At 31.8% G+C, this 20,758-nt stretch overlaps 1 protein-coding gene across 1 annotated transcript; it reads left to right on the forward strand.

Moving 5' to 3' along the window:
• Positions 1-976: 976 nt before the first annotated feature.
• On the forward strand, positions 977-3,654 carry LOC144545129 (cytochrome P450 CYP94D108-like). Its single transcript, XM_078293712.1, has 4 exons — positions 977-1,667; positions 2,155-2,454; positions 2,588-2,943; positions 3,425-3,654. Exons 1-4 carry the CDS (start codon positions 999-1,001, stop codon positions 3,621-3,623), a joined length of 1,524 nt encoding a protein of 507 aa, XP_078149838.1. The 5' UTR covers positions 977-998; the 3' UTR covers positions 3,624-3,654.
• The last annotated feature ends 17,104 nt before the right edge of the window (positions 3,655-20,758 follow it).

The following is a 20,758-nucleotide window of genomic DNA, read 5'->3' on the forward strand; positions in this document are numbered from 1 at the left end:
GTGTATTTGTTGTTGAGAAGAAATAAGCGTACGTAGTCTTATGTTATATAATAGAATTAAGATAAGTCAAATTTATTTAATAAGTTTGATAAGTTAAATAAATCATTTTTAATAAATTATGAATATATACAAATAATTTTAATGAAAATAATTAATCGTCCACTTAATTCCGATCAATCGAACGTATTTTAATTAATCGCTTTCAATACCCTGTCCATTCGATGAACACATACCGTTATTTACCACACTTATTCCTACATTTATTGCCACTTTCAGATAATAGTTTTTTTTTAATTCTTTTATGAAAATACCCCTCCAAAGTCCAATCTTAACATTTTTCTGTTTCCACTACGCGGGGGTAATTAAAATAAAATCTATTGCTCGGACACTAAGCACATAGTTAATTTAATCAAATGCTGATTTAATATATTTTACTTTCTTGTACGTACAAAACGCATTAACTATAAAATGACAGAAATAATAATTGAAGCAACCCGAAATCACGTACCCGTTACGAAATCACTTACCTTACCCTAATTTTTATGGAAGTTATTAAACAAAATATATAAAACTCTTAATAAGTCCGAAGTGATAAGAGCTCGTTTATATATAGTTAGTATTGATATTAAGACCGATGTAATATGTTCGCGCGGGATATTAAGAAGGAGACTTCAATGTGGTTGAAATGTTGTCGAGGTTCAGTTATAAACTTCTGAGAGAAAGGGAGGTTTTTAATTTTTAGATTTTTGAAGTTGTAAACACATCTATTTTATTTGTACACCTGGATTTCAAAAAAAAAAAAGACCTAATAAGCCTTGAGGCTTTAACCCTATATATAGTTACTGTCAGTTAATAATTTATTCATATTTAAAATTATCTGGGAATTGCATCAGTATCATTAAATGTACCTCACTTATTATATAGTTCTAGACAAATTTGATTATATATACCCCAAAAGAATGACCATTTCCCCAGCAAAGAGTAGTTGAAACAAAAATATGAACCTCCCAATCACAGTACAATCACTGTTCCTAAGTCTTCTCTTTTCGTTTCTCCTCTACCTCTACTCCAAAAATCGGCGATCCACCAAGAAACCCTCCATCCATGGCATCAAATCCTACCCAGTTATCGGCCACCTTCCGCACTTCATCCGAAACAGCCACCGATTCCTTGACTGGGTGACGGAGATCCTATTACAAAGCCAAACTCATACTGTTGGATTCTCCAGCATCGGTACGACCAATGGCATCTTTACTGCTAACCTGGCAAATCTAGAGCACATGCTCAAGCTAAACTCAATAAACTACCCGAAACCTGAGAGATCGATCTTGATGATGGAGGATTTTCTCGGTCATGGTATTATCAACTCAGATGGCGACGACTGGAAGTGGCAGAGAAAGACTGCCAGTTTGGAGTTCAGTAAAGGGTCGATGCGCAACTTTGTGGTTGAGACGGTTCATTTTGAGATTTCAAACCGCCTTCTGCCAATTTTGAACCAGGCTGCAGAGAAAGGGGTTAGGATCGAGATGCAGGATGTGCTCGAAAGATTTGCATTTGACAACATTTGTAGGGTGGTCATTGGGGAGGACCCAGCGTGCCTCACCGAAGAATGGTTCAGTGGCACTAGTTCATCAAAGCAGTTTATGGCTGCTTTATCTGATGCAATGGTATATATATAAGTTATAACTAATATACCATACTCGCAAGTCAAATTGAGGAAACAGTGTTAATTCTTAAGTATTAGGAATTGGATAGGCAACAATAAAGTATATCAGTTACTTCATGGTTATAATTACATGAGAGCCAATTCATGAATCCAATAAGGAAATACCTGCAAGTACCTATATAAAACAGAAAGGAGGGTGGTCCGATGCCCGGTAGGAGCCATCTGATTTTACATCAAGATTCGTGCTAACAACTTCAAGATTCATGCAAAAGAATTGCACACGAATCTTGATGCTGATCGGACTACTTCGATTAGGTATTGGATTGAATTTGGTCCAATGCCCATCGGATCAACCCCACCAACAGTTATATTATATATGAAATGCATGGTACCTTGAATATTGAATCATTTATATACTGATACCAATATGAACCCCTTGGAATATTTATTTCGTGTGTCTTGGACTAACACCTACAAATTTTATACAGGAACTATCAGTAGTCCGTCATTTAGTACCATTTGAACATTTATGGAAGATCAAGAAGTTCCTCAACATTGGCACCGAGAACCGTCTGAAGAAAACATTATCCATTGTCCATGGGCACACGATGAAGATCATTCATTCACGTATGCTGGAGGGAAAGAAATTGGATGGTAGAGAAGATATGCTTTCCCGTTTCGCATCCAATAAGAATCAAAATGAGATTGTTCTTCGAGATGTTGTAACCAACTTTCTCCTTGCCGGACGCGTGACTACTTCTACGGCTCTTACATGGTTCTTTTGGCTGGTACTTTTGTTTGTTGCTCTATTCAGATAAACAAGTTCTAATTTTAGTGGCAAAACTTGACAAGTACATTACTAGGTAATTTATTCATGTTACTAAATTTTTTTTTGTTTTTCATTTTGTACATAAATTTAAGGTAGCGACAAGGCCAGAAATTGAGAGGAAAATTATAGACGAGATAAAATTTGTGCGCATTTCAAGTAGAATCATGACTGAGACATTTAGTTTTGACGACCTGAGAGAGTTGAACTACCTACATGCGGCAATCACAGAGTCTATGAGGCTCTATCCAGTGGTACCTTTGAATACAGTATCATGCAAAGAGGATGATTTGATGCCAGATGGAACTTTTGTTGGGAAAGGATGGGTTGTTACTTATAATGCATATGCCATGGGTAGGTTGGAGGATATTTGGGGCAAGGACTGCACGGAGTTCAGGCCAGAAAGGTGGCTTGATGAAAATGGGGTTTTTAAACCTGAGAGTCCGTTCAGGTAATGTATTAACTCAATCAATAAACAAATAAATATTAATACAAAGAGTGAGGCCATGATACTTTGAAATGCGCAGATCAGTCTGTTCTATGGATCCATATCTTTATTTTCAAATTATAAATAGTTGATACTCAACTTGATCTTGATATAGAAATGATATGTAGTGATCAAATTTTACGTTTTACTATTTTTTTTCACTATTTTTTAGATTCGTAGAAAATTGGTACTTTCAGATGATCCAGACTATCTATCTAAAAAATAAAAAATACAAAAATATAAAATTTGGTCCAGTACATTTTCATTTGAAGATTCAAGTACATTTGCTTTTCGTATAGGAGGTTGCCGATTCAAAATCTAGATAAATAATTTCTTATGGATCTTAGACAATATTAGATAGCTTAACATCTAATCTTTACTTAAAAAGAAAAAAAAATCATTAGCATGAATTGAAAATAGACTAAAGCAAGGGCATTCATTGTAGGTATCCCATTTTCCATGCCGGGCCAAGAATGTGCTTGGGGAAGGAAATGGCCTACATACAGATGAAATCAATTGCAGCATGTGTGCTCGAAAGGTTTCAGATAAGGCCTTTAGGAGGGGGGGTGATTGAGCATAATCTCTCTTTTACTCTCAAAATGAAGGGTGGTTTACCTGTTCAGCTCACAAAGAGAGAAGATTAATAAATGCTCAAAATATAAATGAAATAAGATCTAATGTACGACCTTCAAAAAAAGATAAGATCTAATGTACATGTTCCTCGGTGAATTTATAAAATAATTTATATCTTCTTTTACCAATCGATTTTATGCAAAATATATCAGTTTCCATAATTTCGACACATAGTTTGATGTCAATTTTATAGGTTTAAAAGTTATGCTCACTAAAATTTAATTTAAGATCACCTTGAGAAAAAGTGTTAGCTACATTTAAAAAGGGGAAAATTTATAGTGTGCCCACATAAAATCTCAAAATAGTCAATATCTCCAATAAAAGAACATAATATTCAATATCCTCATCAAAACTTTATATTATTTTTTCTATCCTCTTTTATCTATTTATCTCTTTATTTAATTATTTTAAATATTGAATTCAGAAATACAATACTTTCTCTGAATCAGCCCCCTTTCCCTAACGAAATCTATGTCTGCTTGTACCTCCTCCCTCCTCCCCTCCTGACATCTCTCCCGCCTTCTCCTCTCGCTGAACCCTTAATCGCCAAGCCTCTCTCCCACCCTCTCCTCTCACTATCAGTGCCAAGCATGAAATAGAATTTCTTTTTCCAACAATAACACTCTCCAGTTCTCTTCCTGCTCCTTTATCTCTCAGAACCTATTTATTAACTTATTTCTCAATTATTCGTTTAAAACCCTTCCAATTCTGAGGTTGTTGTACCCTAAAAAGTTGCTATTAAATTAAATTTGAAAAGTTAGCAATTTTTAATGTTAAATATGCTTGGAAAATGTCAAAATCATGTATAAGCTCTCCAAGATAAATTGGGTATGGTATATTTTTATGGTAATATTCTACATGCGAAACCATGAATTTTGATATATGATATGGTCAAAATCATGAAGGAATTAATTTCCTACAAATAAAAGAAGACATCGATGACATTCTAGGTGCAAATTCATGGTGACACCTAGCAAAACTAATCCTCATATTGTTCTTGGTGGAATTAATTTTCCTTGACAACTATATTTAAAACGAAATTAAATAACGATTACATAATAATCGGTTGATTCTAAATAATAAGTCACAACAATTTAAAAAGTAATTAAAAGCTAATTAAAGACTAATTAAAGACTAATCAAAGCATAATTAGAGGGTAATTAAAAGTAATTAGAGGGTAATTAAAAGTAATTAATGAGTAATTACAAAATAATTTAAAGTAATTTAAAAAAAATTACTTGTAGTCGTTCAAAAAATCGTTCAAAATCGTCTTTCTCTTCTTCTCTTTCTCTTTCTCCTTCTCTCTGACTTTGCTATGATGTTGGAATGAGTTTGGAGTGGGTAGGAGAGCCCTGCCTGTTCTCCATTTTTGAAGTAAACATGATTGGTTGAGGGGTTGATTGTTTATTTTGTGTAGAAAAAATGTGTACAATTTTAATTAGATTTTCGATAATTGAAATTCTTATTGTTAAGTTGCAGGAAGTAAAATATTTCTAGTGCCTTCAGAGTCAAGTCCAGTTTAAGCATAAATGAAAGGGAGTATTATTATATAGTAAAACTATGAGTTTTGATTTCTGAGCTTTTCTGTAGAACCAATTGTCTTCAAATTTTCATTTGTTTCAAGTTGGTTGTTATTCTTTTATTAGTGCCCACGATTCTTGTGTTAGTCTCTGCCTAGATTTGAAAAATAAAAATAAAAGATTATTGTGTTAAAAACTTTGGGACAATGTATTTTTCAAAAGATTAGCAATTATGCTTTGTAACTCAAGATTCGTCACTTCTTAGTTAGGCCCATATCTGTCTTCTCAATAATGAACATGGCTAGGTAGGTGAAGAAGAACGAAAAAATGTGGAGAAGCCGTTTTAAGTGATTTAAAGGAGTTAAGTGGGTAGAAGCATGGATATCGACGGCTTGTGATTCTGGCAACAACCGACGATCTCATTTCCTTGGTAGTCACTGATTCGCTGTCCATTCCATGCACGGGCGGATCTAGGACTTAGCTACGCACTTTTAGCTAAGGCACCCCTATGATTCTAATATTTTAATTATACTCACTAGTGGAAAAACTGAAATTAGTATCGGAATTTAACCGATCTTGATCCGGCCGATACTAATACGAAAAGTTTCAATTATGATCGGTTATTTGTAATAACCGATCATAATAGTACCATTAGAATCAGTTGTTAAAAATAACCGATCCTAATGACCAACTATTACGATCGGTTATTTGAAATAACCGATACTAATGTCTAACTATTAGGATCAGTTGTTTGTAATAACCGATCCTAATGGTACTATTAGGATCGGTTATTTGATTTCAAATAACCGATCTTGATTCTTTTTTTCTTTTCTTTTTTGCTTTTGCAGAACCAATATTTTGTAAATCCAGATATAATACATTGTTGAATTTATATATTGATAGTCTATTTAAATCCAAAAAAAATTAATATTACATACCAGCATCCTAAAATATTATTTTTTGCATAATAAGAATCAATCATCAAATGTCATACACATCCTAAATTATTACCAAAATATCATTTTCATGCAAAGTTTACACCACATTATAGAATTAAACTCCTAAATTATTACAAATTATCACATTCTAAATTGTTTTACATCATTTAAAGTTTATTAATTACCGTGCCGAGATACTTATGTGTCCATTTTTAACCAGCTGTGTCAGATGCCATGATAACACCATTTTTGTATTTCATTGCAATAACCGATGTGTCAGTCACATAAGGATACCTATTAAGGAGATTAGATCAGATTAGATTCATAAGCAACAGAGAAGCTATATTAGCAACCAAAACAATTGCATAGCACTTTAATGGAGAGCGTATATTTAATTGGTGTGTATAGTACTATTGTAAGTTACAATTAGTTGAGGCTAATTATGAAACAAGACTAATTCAGACACAAGCACAGACAATCAACCAAATCTACAACAAGAATTAAACCTAAAACTGAGAGAAACTAATAAGGATATACTTAAAAATCAAATAAAATACTTACAGTGTACACTCCGAACTGATCTATGATTTACCAGAATATTTCATATTTACTGAACCATCTACCATTTGCTGCAATTGCAAGAACAAAAATGCATGTAAAAACTTTAAACAAAAATAAAAAAAGAAATATAGAAAAGAAAAGGCATCATCAAACTGCTAGTGATCCTGCGTTTGATTCGGCTCACGAAGTCGGTGCTGAGAGGGTCTGAGGCGGTGGGAAGTGGTCGGAGAGAAACCCTAAATCCAGTTGAGGCGGTGGGGAGTGTTGAGACCCTCTGGAGAGGGAGAGCTGGAGGCGCGAGAGAGAGAGAGCGGCTTTGAGAGGGAGAGACGGAGATAGAGAGAGAGACACGAAGGTCTGAGGCTTTGAAAGGGAAAGACAGAGACAGAGAGAGAGACGTGAAATAAAAAATTTGGCTAAGTTGAAATTTAGTAGCCCCAAATGAAAAAGATCAACCCTACTAGCGCCAAATATAGTTTTAAGATCGATTAATTTGAAAAAATCGATCCTAATGTATGCACTATTAGGATCGGCTCTTTATAACAACCAATCCTAATAGTATTAGAATCGGTTAATTCAAAAAAACCGATCCTAATACTATTAGGATCGGTTATTTTAGAAAACCGATCCTAATGTATGCACTATTAGGATCGGTTCTTTATAATAACCGATCCTAATACTATTAGGGTTGGTTATTATAAAGAACCGATCCTAATAGTGCATACATTAGGATCGGTTAATATAAAGAACCGATCCTGATAGTTTTTAGTATTGGTATTTGATAATAACCAATCCAGATAGGCTGATCCTAATTCCAGTTTCTCCACTAGTGACTATACAAATTTAATTAAATTTTATCTATTTTTAACTTTTTATATAGTCAAGCTATTCTCAATAAATGATATATATTTAGTTGCAGGCTTGTGGTTAAAACTCTATTTTATGATTGAGATGTTTTGGGTTCAAACCTCACTTACCACAATTGTACATTTTAATTTTTAGCCAACCCTTCCAATATTTTCTAGTTCCGCCCCTGATTCCATGAACCGCATGCCACAAGAGAGACGGTGAGTAGATTCAGCCATTGGAGCATGAAGATGAGTAGATCCAACAATCTGAGTATGACAATTATCGGACAAAAGAGGATCCGATCGTGGAGAGGAATGGAAACTTAGGTATTACATATAGTGTTTAAGAGTATAAATAGGTAGAATTAAATGATAGTAGTACATTTACGAAATTATTAATTAATATTCGACTCGTTGTAAAAGAGTTTAGATTTAGAAATTAGAGTCAATTGACTCATTGTAAATATATATTTTAAATCAATGAAATCATTAGTTAACATTTAAATCCAGTAACATTCAAAAAAAATACTGATGAAGTATTTATTTCACCCTTTATTCAAAAAAATATATGTAACATTTTAAGGACAAATGATTTATTTCTTACAGTGATATGTACACAAGTGTATGTCTAATTGCCACCATGTATATGTGATATGAATTATTTGACATAAGAAACTGATCAATTAGCAGACCAAACTTTTTTCTTACACATACTACTTATTTTATTTTTTTAATAATGTAATAAATGGTAACTTTGTAAATTTAAAATAAATTTTACTAGAAATAATAATATATTGAATAAATTTGCGAGTTTTTAAAATTTATAGGCAGAAATATAATATTTTGAATTTGAGAAGAAAAAATATTAAATTTTGACAGTTTTGTACATGAGATTCTCCCAGAATATTTAGGGAGATTTAATATAAAAAAGAAGAAGTGATTGATATAATGCCTGACACCTTACTTTTGAACCTTTTGGTCCGATTTTTTTTATCTATATCATAAAAAGAAAAATAATTCACAAATCAAAATATAATATCAGATTCTCAATATATCAAATATATCACTTTATAACAGTGCCACTTTGCCAGCGATATAAAACAGATTTAGATTCTCAAAAATCTCATTTTATAAAGGGTCAAACAGCTTTTCTGTTTGACTCATACTGCTAACAATATTGAGTGGCTGACATCGATCGCATGACAATCGAGATATCTTTTTTGGGGGGGGGTGGATTTCATATACCTCTAACAAAAAAATAATTCCACTAGACTTTGGATTTACATATTTTCTTTTCTAAATTTTCAAAACTCACAAATTTACTCATCATCTTATTGGCTTTTATATTAAAATCCATTTTTATTTATAAAATGTCTATTTTATCTTGCACTATAAGCATAAAAAAAAATTAACTTGTTTAAAAAAAATCCTGGTCTTACATTTCGATCAGTTTCGAGGGTAAAATATGTATTTTATATAAGATAAATGGTATGATGGGTATTTGATTTTCGAGAGCAAAATGACATTTTATGAATGGTAAAGGATATATATAATGGATATCTTATAAAACCGAGAGTAAAATGACATTTTCTAATAAATGATAAAATGAGTATTTTATAAATTTAATGTGAATTTTAATATAAAATATAATAAAATAAGTTAATTTGTGAGTTTTAAAAGTTTAGAGGAGAAAAAACTTAATTTTAAAGATTAAAGCAGAAATACTTAATTTTAGGTTTTTTTAGGGGTATATATACATGAAATTCCCTTTTATTTTGTGGGAAATTTTTGGTAGCAGACCTACGGCTAGAAAATCGAGATTGTCAGTCCCTCTGCTGACACACAAAACGAAGAGATCACACGTTATTCACGTGCCACAACTCAGGCAGGCACTCGGATGAAAATTCAACCCTCGACTTTGCTAGCTGTAAGCTGTTTGTTATGAAGTGGAATTTTAAAAATCTAGTGTTATGCTTTGATTTCTGAATTATTTTTATATTATTGATAAAAAATCAGCCCTTAGTCTCATTTTCTGATGCATGTCCAGCAGGAGTACACATCCTCTGCATCAACTCAAAAGAGTTTTTTTTAGTTAATACATTTCGGCCGTCTGATTGTAAACGGAGATCCATCTCTTACCTATAATATAGAGGGTTTTTAATATTAGTGCGGTTCTAATTGGTATGAATCTTAAAGCCAATCAGACAGTTCCGATACATTAACTCAAAAGGCTTCTTTTTGAGTTAATACAGAGAATATGCATTCGTGCAGCAGTCACCGTAAACTTTCCAGGATAGAAAAAAAATACAAAATAAATATTAACAACATATTATATTAGCTAACTAAAAATTTACTGCATTGCTCATATTAACTGACTACATGGATCCCACTTATTGTATCTACTTAGAGCATCTACATTCCTGAAACTCTTGGAGTTTCTAATCTGATGTGGCAGTTTTTAAACCAGTTTCAGGGATGCAGATGGATTTCTTATTTAGCAACTTTGTTCCAAAGTTTCTTAATAAGAAACCGTTTATAAACTTTGACGTGGCCAAATAATTCGCAGAAATTCTTCTCTCTTTTAATTTATTTGCTGATGTGACAATTAAGAAACTCTAATTTTAGTTTCAGGGATGTGGGGGTTTAGAAACTTTCAGAGACAAAATTTCTAAAAATTAGTTAACAGTTATTTAGAAACTCCAAGAGTTTCACGGATGTAGATGCTCTTATATTTCACAGAGGGGAAATGTTTGTGGGTCTCACCTTAATGGATAAGCACGTCCCACAACAACCAGGCTCTCGGATCAAAATTCAGACGCTGACTTCGTTAGCTGTAGAAGCTGTTTGGCTACTTCACAAGTGATGCATTTATAAGCAAAATTTCAAATTAATTTAGTACAAAGTCAAGCAGTAAAAATAAAATGAAATTTTATGAGTTATTTTAATGCATTCATTTTTTAGCATTTATTTTACCGTTTGATTTGTACTAAATGAAATCAAATATTTGAAAATTTTGCAAATACAGATATCACTTGTGAAGTAGATCGTTTTCTTTTTTGAGGTGGCTACCAACGGGTTCTCCACACGATCAGACACATGCATCTAATGCATGAAGCTACAACTAATCTGTCGTTCGAAACCAGTTCGATAGATTTTATTGTTGTATTTTTTTTTTCAAAAAAAGTAAAGTTTAGTCCACCATATATATATACACAAGTAAAATAAGAAATACCATATATATATATATATACTCTGTAGATCGTTTTTAACGTTTGAATTCGTTATTATGATGCCTTGCTTTGTGCTATTGGAATAGTTTATACTAGCAATTAATTATCTAATCTATTCTTCGGGTCGAGGGAATAATTTCGTGGTTGAGTTTTAATTCGCATCCTTCTTTTGTGGTATCTTTTGTTATATTTTATTTACAATCGTTCGGTTCACGAGGTCAAAGCCTCGATCGTGCTACTCTACAGATCTCAATATGATACTTATTGCTATCTTATTAAACTCCAAATTCTAAAATTTTGATTACTTTCAACTAACTTTCCTTATAGGGAGAAACTTCCGCCACTTCAAAGGAATCGTGTTAGATTATTTTTCAAAAAAATTATACTTGTATTTTATTTATTTATATAGCTTGGAGTAAAATGATATAAATAGTGTAAAATTAATTCCATTTGCTTAAACTCACTCTATTGTATCCAAAAATTAAGATAGGTCAACTTAGGAGTGTCAATGGGTATGATATGATTCAGATAGAAGTAGTTTCATATCCATACCCATTAAGAATTAACCTTACTAATATCCTATCGTTATTCATTAAGAATTAGTCTTACTTTATCCTACTCTTACCTATTAAGATTATCGGATAACAAAACTGTAGCAGATTAATAACCAATTATACTAATATAATAGTTATTTTTATTACTTTTTACAAATAGACTATCAAAACTCATTCATTTCACAAATATGCAATCGCATTATTAATTATAAACAAATCAAAATATAAATATGCATTATGCCTATGCCCATTCCCATTAGTGGGCCGAACAGACCCTAAGTGTCATTTAGCTCCCGTAGTCGTTTAATTATTTCAAACATTGATTTCTAAGTGAGAATCAAGATCACCTTTGATCTATATGTCCGGATCTTAAGTCATTTATATCTCTCAATTATGTCTCCTTTGATTCTATCTACAAATTAAGTCTCCTTAGACTCTATCTTAATTCATTCTCTAAGGTTTTTCGGAAGGAGAAACTAGAGAGAAACAAGAAACATAATTTTATGAGAAAATGTAATTATATTTTTGAACTTCATTATTACATAGAGTATAAATGAGATATATTACATAGAGACAGAACCCTATAAATGATACCTCCTAACATACTTTATACTAAATAATAAATTCTTCTTCTTTAATATACACTGTCAAATATAGCCTACTATTTTTAACATCTTGCTAAATCAAGCTTAATAAAAATATATATATGATTAAATGAGAGGTATGCACAACACATTCTATTGGTTGTATATTTACTAAATTTCTTTTTGTCTCATTTCCCTAAAAAGAAGAAGAAATGTTTAGTGCAGTTACTGTAGTAGAGATGCTAGACTAAATGAAAAATTTGTTCGGACTTGCAACTTCTTAATTATTTGTGTTTCCCCCAAGGCCGAATGGTGCTACTCTAGTTCTTATTCCCTCGGTCTCTCACGCAGTTACTCTAGTTCTTATCAACTAGTTGAGATTTGAGTTTATTCGATTTCCTAAATAAAATTTTTATTAATTTATTTCATTTTCAGAAAGAGTTGTTGAGACCGTTCGATTCTCTAACCGCAAGTCAGCCCAAGTCAAATTAGAATATTTGTTGTTGACCCATTTAGAATTAGTAGATTAAAATGCCACGTGGTTTTCGTATTTATATTATATCTCACATTTTTATCTCAATTTTTAAATTTCCAATAATTGATTCGAATCCATATTAAAGTGTACATTGAGATGTAATTGATTAGAATTAGTGTACATTCGAATCCAATAATTTTTAAATTTCCAATAATTCACACCAACTCTGTTAACATATATATTTTGTGTAGGGATGTAAATGATACCTTTTTAACCGTTTATTCTATCCATACCATATTCGATAAAGAGAATATTGATAAAGTTATTTTTGTTAGTTTATTGGATATGAATATATAGGTAAAAATATTATGTTAGCTAAACGGATAAGAATACATGCATATAAATGCTATTTCGTATCAATTATCCTATAGCTAGACGTCACTAAACTTTGTACTTTGTCACAAATTGATTACTCAACTTTGATTTGTTCCAATCAAGTCACTAAACTTTTCATTTGTTCCAAATTGGTCACTCTATAACTTTTCTGTCAAAAATGCTAGCAGAATATTCACATTCCGTCCAAAATACTAACAGAATGAAAATATTTTATTAGCATTTTGGATGGAAAAGTTATAGAGTGACAAATTTTAGAAAAAATAAAAAGTTGATTGACTTAATTGAGACCAATCAACGTTGAGTAACTAATTTGTGACAAAGTACAAAATTTAGTGACCTCTGGAGAAATTTACCTGTGTAATTATATAAAATAAAATTATATTATAATTTTTGAACTGTAATTAGTAATGATAAATTTATTTGTGTGATATTTCATATGATAATGTTTAATTGACCAGCAATTAATTATGTACTTCTGTTATTTTATATATATTTTTTGTTATAAGAAAAATGTTAATCATTACTTTTATTTACATGTTTTGTTACTTTGTTAAATAATTGAATTTGTTCGAAGAAATACTCATGTTATTCAATTCTCTTACTTAATAAAAACACCAATTTAGTTGGCATTGATTTTATATTTTTATTTTTTATTAGTAATATAATTACACATGTGTGAAATAAATAATTTTTGATATTTAATTTGTAAAATATAATAAAATTAATTATTGTATTGGTATTATTTGTTATTCACCGGTATCGTTTTGTTAGCCGATAATTTTAACAAGTAAGAATAGGATAATATGAGATCAATTCTTAATGGATATGAATAGAGTATAGACAAGGGCAGACCCAGGATCTTCGTGGGGGGGGGGGGGGGGGGGAGGGGGGAAAAAATATCAAATCGGATTTAAATCCATTAACTAATTAGATACTCGATAAATATTTTTTAATATTCAGACTTGTAATTTCTGATTCTTTAACTTATAATTCTAATTACTAATCATAATTCAATAAATTTATTTTTATTTTAACTCTAAATGTAACCCAAATTACAAATCAAATATTCAGAGGGAGACAAAAAATTTCCGAGGAATGCAAAGTCGATCGGAACGTTCCGATCTCCCCTAAAACTCAAAATCCGAAAAAAACAGCTCCCCCACCCGAAACCATTTAGGTCTGCCCCTACGTATGAATAGGGACAATTCTTGATGGGTATGATTATGAAAATACTTTCACTCTAGCTGTATCTACATCCATAATTGTATGTATAGCTTTGTGTTGCGACATCTAAACTTTTCTTTGAATGCGTCTGATTTGTATGATCTTAGATGTAGGAAAATTCCAAATCCGAACTCAATCAAAGGCGTAATTTGTGGGAATTTATTGTAGAGCGTAACCCATGAGAGTTGAGACAAGATCCTTTTGTTTTCCAAAACACTAAGCCCTGACATTTGATAACGAACAATAGTACATGAAGTAAAATAATAATATTATTATAAATATTTCAGTACATAATGTACAATAATATTATAGAACCTGATAACAGTGGCTATTAATATTTTGATTTAAATAATTTTGTGAAAAAAAAGTTCTCTTGTTTAGAGTGTATACCAAAAAAATAAGACATTTGATATATTTATGAAGTTATGTTGTAACTCTTTACTACGATTTATACAGGATACACACATGGGAATCAAATCTGCAGCTCACATGTATTGTTTTAACTTTTGTCAAATCAACGTTTTACTTTCGTCAAATCACCACTCAAAAAAATAAAAGAGCAAACCGGAACACCACACTCAAAGAATCTGTATCTTATGGGACCTGAAGTGCAATTTATATAGACAATCCAGATTAATTCTCAGCCGAAATAAATTCAATGTCTTAAGAAAATATAAGAGTCTGTTTCAAGATGCATACCAAGTTAAAAAAACGGTTCAGATTTTATAATTGAACCTCAGGTATCTAGGATCTGAATTCTTAGCAAAAGGATCCTATTAGGCATTTCAGACTGTCACATGTGCTACTCAAATCACTTTTGCATTTTGGTCCCACACTCGAAGAATCCGTATTATGGGACCTGAGGTGCAATTTATATAGACAGTCCAGATTAATTCTCTACCGAAATAAATTCAATGTCTTAAGAAAATATAAGAGTCTGTTTCAAGATGCGTGTGCCAAGTTAAAAAAATGGTTCAGATTTTATAATTGAACCTCAGGTATTTAGGATCTGAATTCCACACTCAATAGCGCGCTATAGTGGCGCAATAGCGCCACTAGCGTTTTCAGACCTCTGTCCATGCACAAGCACCCTAGACTGACCTCTAGTATGGTACCAAGTTCAAACTCAACAGCCAAGCACTAGGCAAAGACCACTGGTATAGTGCAATGCACTAAAAACATTAAATTTGACCTTTACTGGTAAATCAGCAAGTATGGATTGATACAGGGACCAAACTGCAAAAGTGATTACACCAGCATGTAGAGCATTCAAAAATACACAGAATTGACATAATTTCAATTTATTTGGATTTTTCTACAGTTAGTTATGAATTTTCAAAGTTTAGCTTAAGAAAAACTTTAAACAACCATAACTTTGGCTATAAAAGTCAGATTTGCGCGTATGATCACTTTTCGAAAGGAGGGATGAGACGGATTTGAATATCACCCAGGGGAATACCCTAGATATATGAAGTATCATAATTTCAAAAAAACATCATTTAGTGCCTCAAAAACTCTGTTTAAATTTTCGTTCAACGGTAGACGTACAACGATCGGTATTTTGTTTAGTCAAAAGCCTAAGATTATTCAAGAATTATTAATATAATTATTTTAAAATGCATTTACTATTTATTGTGTTCGTTTTCCTATCTCCAAGCAAATGGTATTTCCAGATGGCAATATAATAGGATATTTACAACCCTAATATAACACTCCAATTGAAGGTGTTTGGGTCACTTTTGTTGTGTCTCCAGATGGTAAGCTAATAGGGCATTTACAACACTAATACAAGACTCCAATTGAAGGTGTTTGGAGCACACAAGTAGTGTCTCAAGATGGCAAGATAATAGTGCATTTACAACCCTAATACATCACTCAAATTGAAAAAGTTTGGAGCACTCTAGTAGTGTCTACAGATGACAAGATTATAGGACATTTACAACCCTAATACAAGACTCCAATTGAAGGTGTTTGGAGCACTCTAGTAGCGTCTCCAGATGGCAAGATAATATGGCATTTAAAACCCTAATACAACACTCCAATTGAAAGCCTTTGGAGCACTCTAGTAGTATTTCCAGCTGACAAGATAATATGGCATTTACAACCCTAATACAACACTCTAACTGAAGGTGTTTGGTGCAATCTCGTAGTGTCTCTAGATGACAAGATAATATGGCATTTACATTACTAATACAACACTTCCATTGAAGGTGTTTCGAGCAATCTAGTAGTGGCTACGGATAGCCAGATAATAAGTCATCTACAACCCTAATACAACACTCCAATTGAAGGGGTTTGGAGCACTGTAGTAGTGTCTCCAGATGGCAAGATAATAAGGCATTTACAACCCTAATATCTTGTCATCTGGAGACACTTCAACTGAAGGTGTTTGGAGCACTCTGGTAGTGTCTCCATATGACTAGATAATAAGGCATTTACAACCCTAATACAAGACTCCAATTGAAGATGTTTGGAGAATTTTAGTAGTGTCTCTAGATGGCAATATAATAGGGTATTTACAAATCTAATACAATACTCCAATTGAAGGTGTTTGGTGCACTCTCGTAGTGTCTCCAGATGACAAGATAATAGGGAATTTACGTCACTAATACAACACTCCTATTGAAGGTGTTTGGAGCACTCTAGTAGTGTCTACAGATGGCCTGATAATAGGGCATCTACAACCCTAATACAACACTCCAATTGAAGGTGTTTGGAGCACTCTAGTAGTATCCCTATATGGCAAGATAATAGAGCATTTACAACCCTAATACAAAACTCTAATTGAAGGTGTTGGAGCACTCTAGTAGTTTCTTTATATGGCAAGATAATAGGGTATTTACAACTCTAATACAACACTCCAATTCACGGTGTTTGGAGCACTTTAGAAGTGTCCCCATATAGCAAGATAATACGGCATTACAAATGTAATACAACAATCCAATTGAAGGTGTTTGGAGCACTCTAGTAGTGTCACCATATGGCAAGATAATAGGATATTTACAACCCTAATACAACACTCCAATTGAAGGTGTTTTGAGCACTCTAGTAGTATCCCTATATGGCAATATAATTGGGCATTTACAATCCCAATATAACACTCCAATTGAAGGTGTTTGGAGCACTCTAGAAGTGTCCCTATATGGCTAGATAATAGGGCTTTTACAACCCTAATACAACACTCTAATTGAAGGTATTTGGAGCACTATAGTAGTGTCTCCAGATGGAAATATAATAGGGTATTTACAACCCTAATACAATACTTTCATTGAAGGTGTTTGGAGCACTCCAGAAGTGTCTCCAGATGGCCATATAATAGGGCATCTACAACCCTAGTACAACACTCTAATTGAATGTGTTTGGAGCACTCTAGTTGTGTCCTTATATGGCAAGATAATTGGGCATCTACAACCCTAATACAACACTCCAATTAAAGGTGTTTGGAGTACTCTAGTAGTGTCTCCAAACACGATCCTATAGCAATGTTTTGAATAACATTGTTTTTGTCCATTCCTTGCTTCATGATATTGTGAATAATATTCAAAGTAGGATAGTGTCATCTTTGCAATATAGTTGTTTCTTGTTCTCTTGATTAAATTATAAATATATAGTTGACAGCACTTCAACTATATTGTAGGCATTTATAATTCTACTTTATCAAAGGCCCAGCAATATCATTACTCATTATAAATGAGGAGCAATAATACTATTGACATATATTTTTCTCCCACACAAACCATGTACAAAGAACTACTACTTTTATGATTACTTTCAATAAGCAACTTTTAATAGTAATTGTGTTATACATTTTCCATGTGAAAAAGATACAGTCTCATATCTTAGAATTCGTAGACACAATAAAAATATTAATGACACCAACACAATACATATAATGTTTCATTTAGGCCGTCATGTTCAATGTATGAATCATTTCATACGCTCGTGTTATTAAATGATAATATTTTATCAATATTTCTAGAACTATAATGTTATAGTTTAACTAACACAACAATCCTCTTGTGATAATTAGTGTTTCATGCTAATTATCAAAATTGTAAACATTTTAGAGTTTATGTTTATTGATTTTGGAGTTCTATGGTTCAAGACGAAAACCATTTTCTTGAATACTTCCAAATCAAACATTAAACTAAAGGAACAAAATGTATATAACATCTAATTTATAAACTTGACATTTAAAAGTAATCAACAAAAGATGACTTTTAGAACACAAAACTAACACAAATAGTTAAGGCACATCAACTTCTATTTTTGTTTAAGGTGTGAAGAAATTCCAAAGGGACCACCATCAACAGCAGAATTGCAAAGTTTACTAACCTTGAAGGAGGTGAAAGCTAGACAAGACTGGGTTACACAACTGCCTAATTTTCCTAATATTTGTAAATTGGCAATTGTTATGCCTGGAGATGTTGCAAAAGAACCATTGATCAATTTGTTAAGCAACCTAAATCATATGGGTTCTCTACATTTAGAAATGACAGGCTTAAGTAAATAACAATTCCATATTGCATCTCAGGCTTCAGAAACCACAAGCATTTGCACTCATTCAGCCTGGTGTGAGGCACATGGGTAAGGAAAGAAGTTGTTGATTGTATGCTATTCCCACCCTATCTCCTTAAGCTAACACTTGAGCACTTTTGCTTTGAAGAAGACCCAATGCCCCAACTTCAGAAGTTACCAAACCTTAGGGTACTGAAACCAAATGGAGGAATTGAAGCAGTTGATGGAAAACAAATTATTTGTTCCAGGGAGGTCTTGGTCGCTTGCAACGATTGCTACTTTACGTAGATAATTTAGAGGAATGGAAAATAGAGGAGGGTGCTATAAAGATGCTCGAAGCTGATTGTTCCTAACTTCCAATATCTAGTCAACCTTCACTGTAGAACATGGTTGGTATCGGTACACATCTAGGCTGCAAGGAGAAGACCAATGGAAAATAAAGCATGTTTCCTCTGTAATAATGTTGAAACCTCGCTTATTATGTTAAATTATATACTTAATTTCTAAAATAAAGTTAGGTTTGGACAAAACCCTTTGGATTCTATACAAAATTTGAGGCTGGTTAAAGAGAGAAAATGAAAGGGACATTTAGAAATAAATTAAGTTAGGTTTAGACAAGGGGGTACTTAGAGGAAATAATTTGTACTTGAATAGATATGTTACAAGTGCAATGATAGTACTTGAATTAATTTGTTGCATGGTTCTATATATTTGTTGGTTTATATTATTGCTTGTTATTTGTATTTGATTTGATGCTATAGATTATGATGTTTATCTTTTTTTTTTTTTAGGAACTTTCTATACAATTAATCGTGTTATCTTTTTTGTATATATTTTTGGAGTTTTGGAAATAATATTTATTTATGTCGAAAATTTATTTTAATGTAAGGTTTTATCTAAAAACTATCATGGTTAAATTTAATTTATTATGAAATAAACTTTTTTTTTTGGAGCGAAGTCTAACGGACCAACCTAGATCTAATAATAACTTGGATAGAGTTGAAGCTTAAATGTTATATTAGGTATATTCAAAACTATAATTATTTAAAAATCAGGATTCAGAGCTCTCTGAAATTGCAAATTTTGGAATACTTATTTGAAGAGAATAGAATTGGGAGCACAGCGATGAGTATAATTAACTGTTTGATTAACGGAAGTGTTGTGTTTAATTAACGGATCTCAAATCTTATTCCTCATGTTCGGTTGTGGCCTAAAGGGTGGAATAAGGAGTTTAGACCTCGTTATTCCACTAAATAAGTATTAATTGAGCAGGACTAAAATGGCATAAGCTAATCTTTAGGCCGGCCTAATTAATTAAACCACCTCACATGGTAGTTTAATTTTATTCCACGTCGTGGCCTAACTTGAATAATTATAATAATATTTTATTTGTATATAATTAGTATATTATTATTAATAATTATTATTAGTATATAATTATATAATTAACATCTTATATTGTTAATATATTAAATAATTATTATAATAATATTATAATATATATTTTATAGTTATTATTAATATATTAATATTATATGAGGAGGGATCCACTTACAACAACTTGAAAGTTACAACATCTTACAACATCATTTTTTTCATTTTCAAAGTCCAAATCGTCGATCCAAACCGTTAGATATTCAATCTATATTAAAACGTGCTTGGAGACCAAATTTTACATTTTTTGGAATTTTTTTGCTATTTATTAAGATGGGTACAAAATCGCTGTATTTATTAAAATTCTGCACCATTAAAAAACAGCGATTTTGTACCCATCTTAATAAATAGCAAAAAAATTCCAAAAAATGTAAAATTTGGTCTCCAAGCACGTTTTAATATAGATTGAATATCTAACGGTTTGGATCGACGATTTGGACTTTGAAAATGAAAAAAAACGATGTTGTAAGATGTTGTAACTTTCAAGTTGTTGTAAGTGGATCCCTCCTCATATTATATAATTAGTATCTTATTATTAATATATAATTATATAATTAATATCCTAAATTGTTAATATATTAAATTATTATTATAATAATATTGTAATATATTAATATTCTATAATTACTATCTTCTTATTCATAATTATTATTAATATGTAATTATATAATTAATCAGAAAGATGGGCCAGCTTGAGAATATTCCTGTTGGGCCCAACGGCCTGTTATATTAAACTTTCTCAAATTATTGAATGGTCATACAAAATTTATGGGAATACAAAAACAAATGTTTGGGATGTTATTGAAATTGTATGATGACGAGAGCCTTGATTAGTTGTTTCATATGTTTTGGACTCAAGTATTA

The sequence above is a fragment of the Carex rostrata genome, chromosome 27 (assembly GCF_964058835.1).
Source record: "Carex rostrata chromosome 27, lpCarRost1.2, whole genome shotgun sequence".
Lineage (NCBI taxonomy): Eukaryota > Viridiplantae > Streptophyta > Magnoliopsida > Poales > Cyperaceae > Carex > Carex rostrata.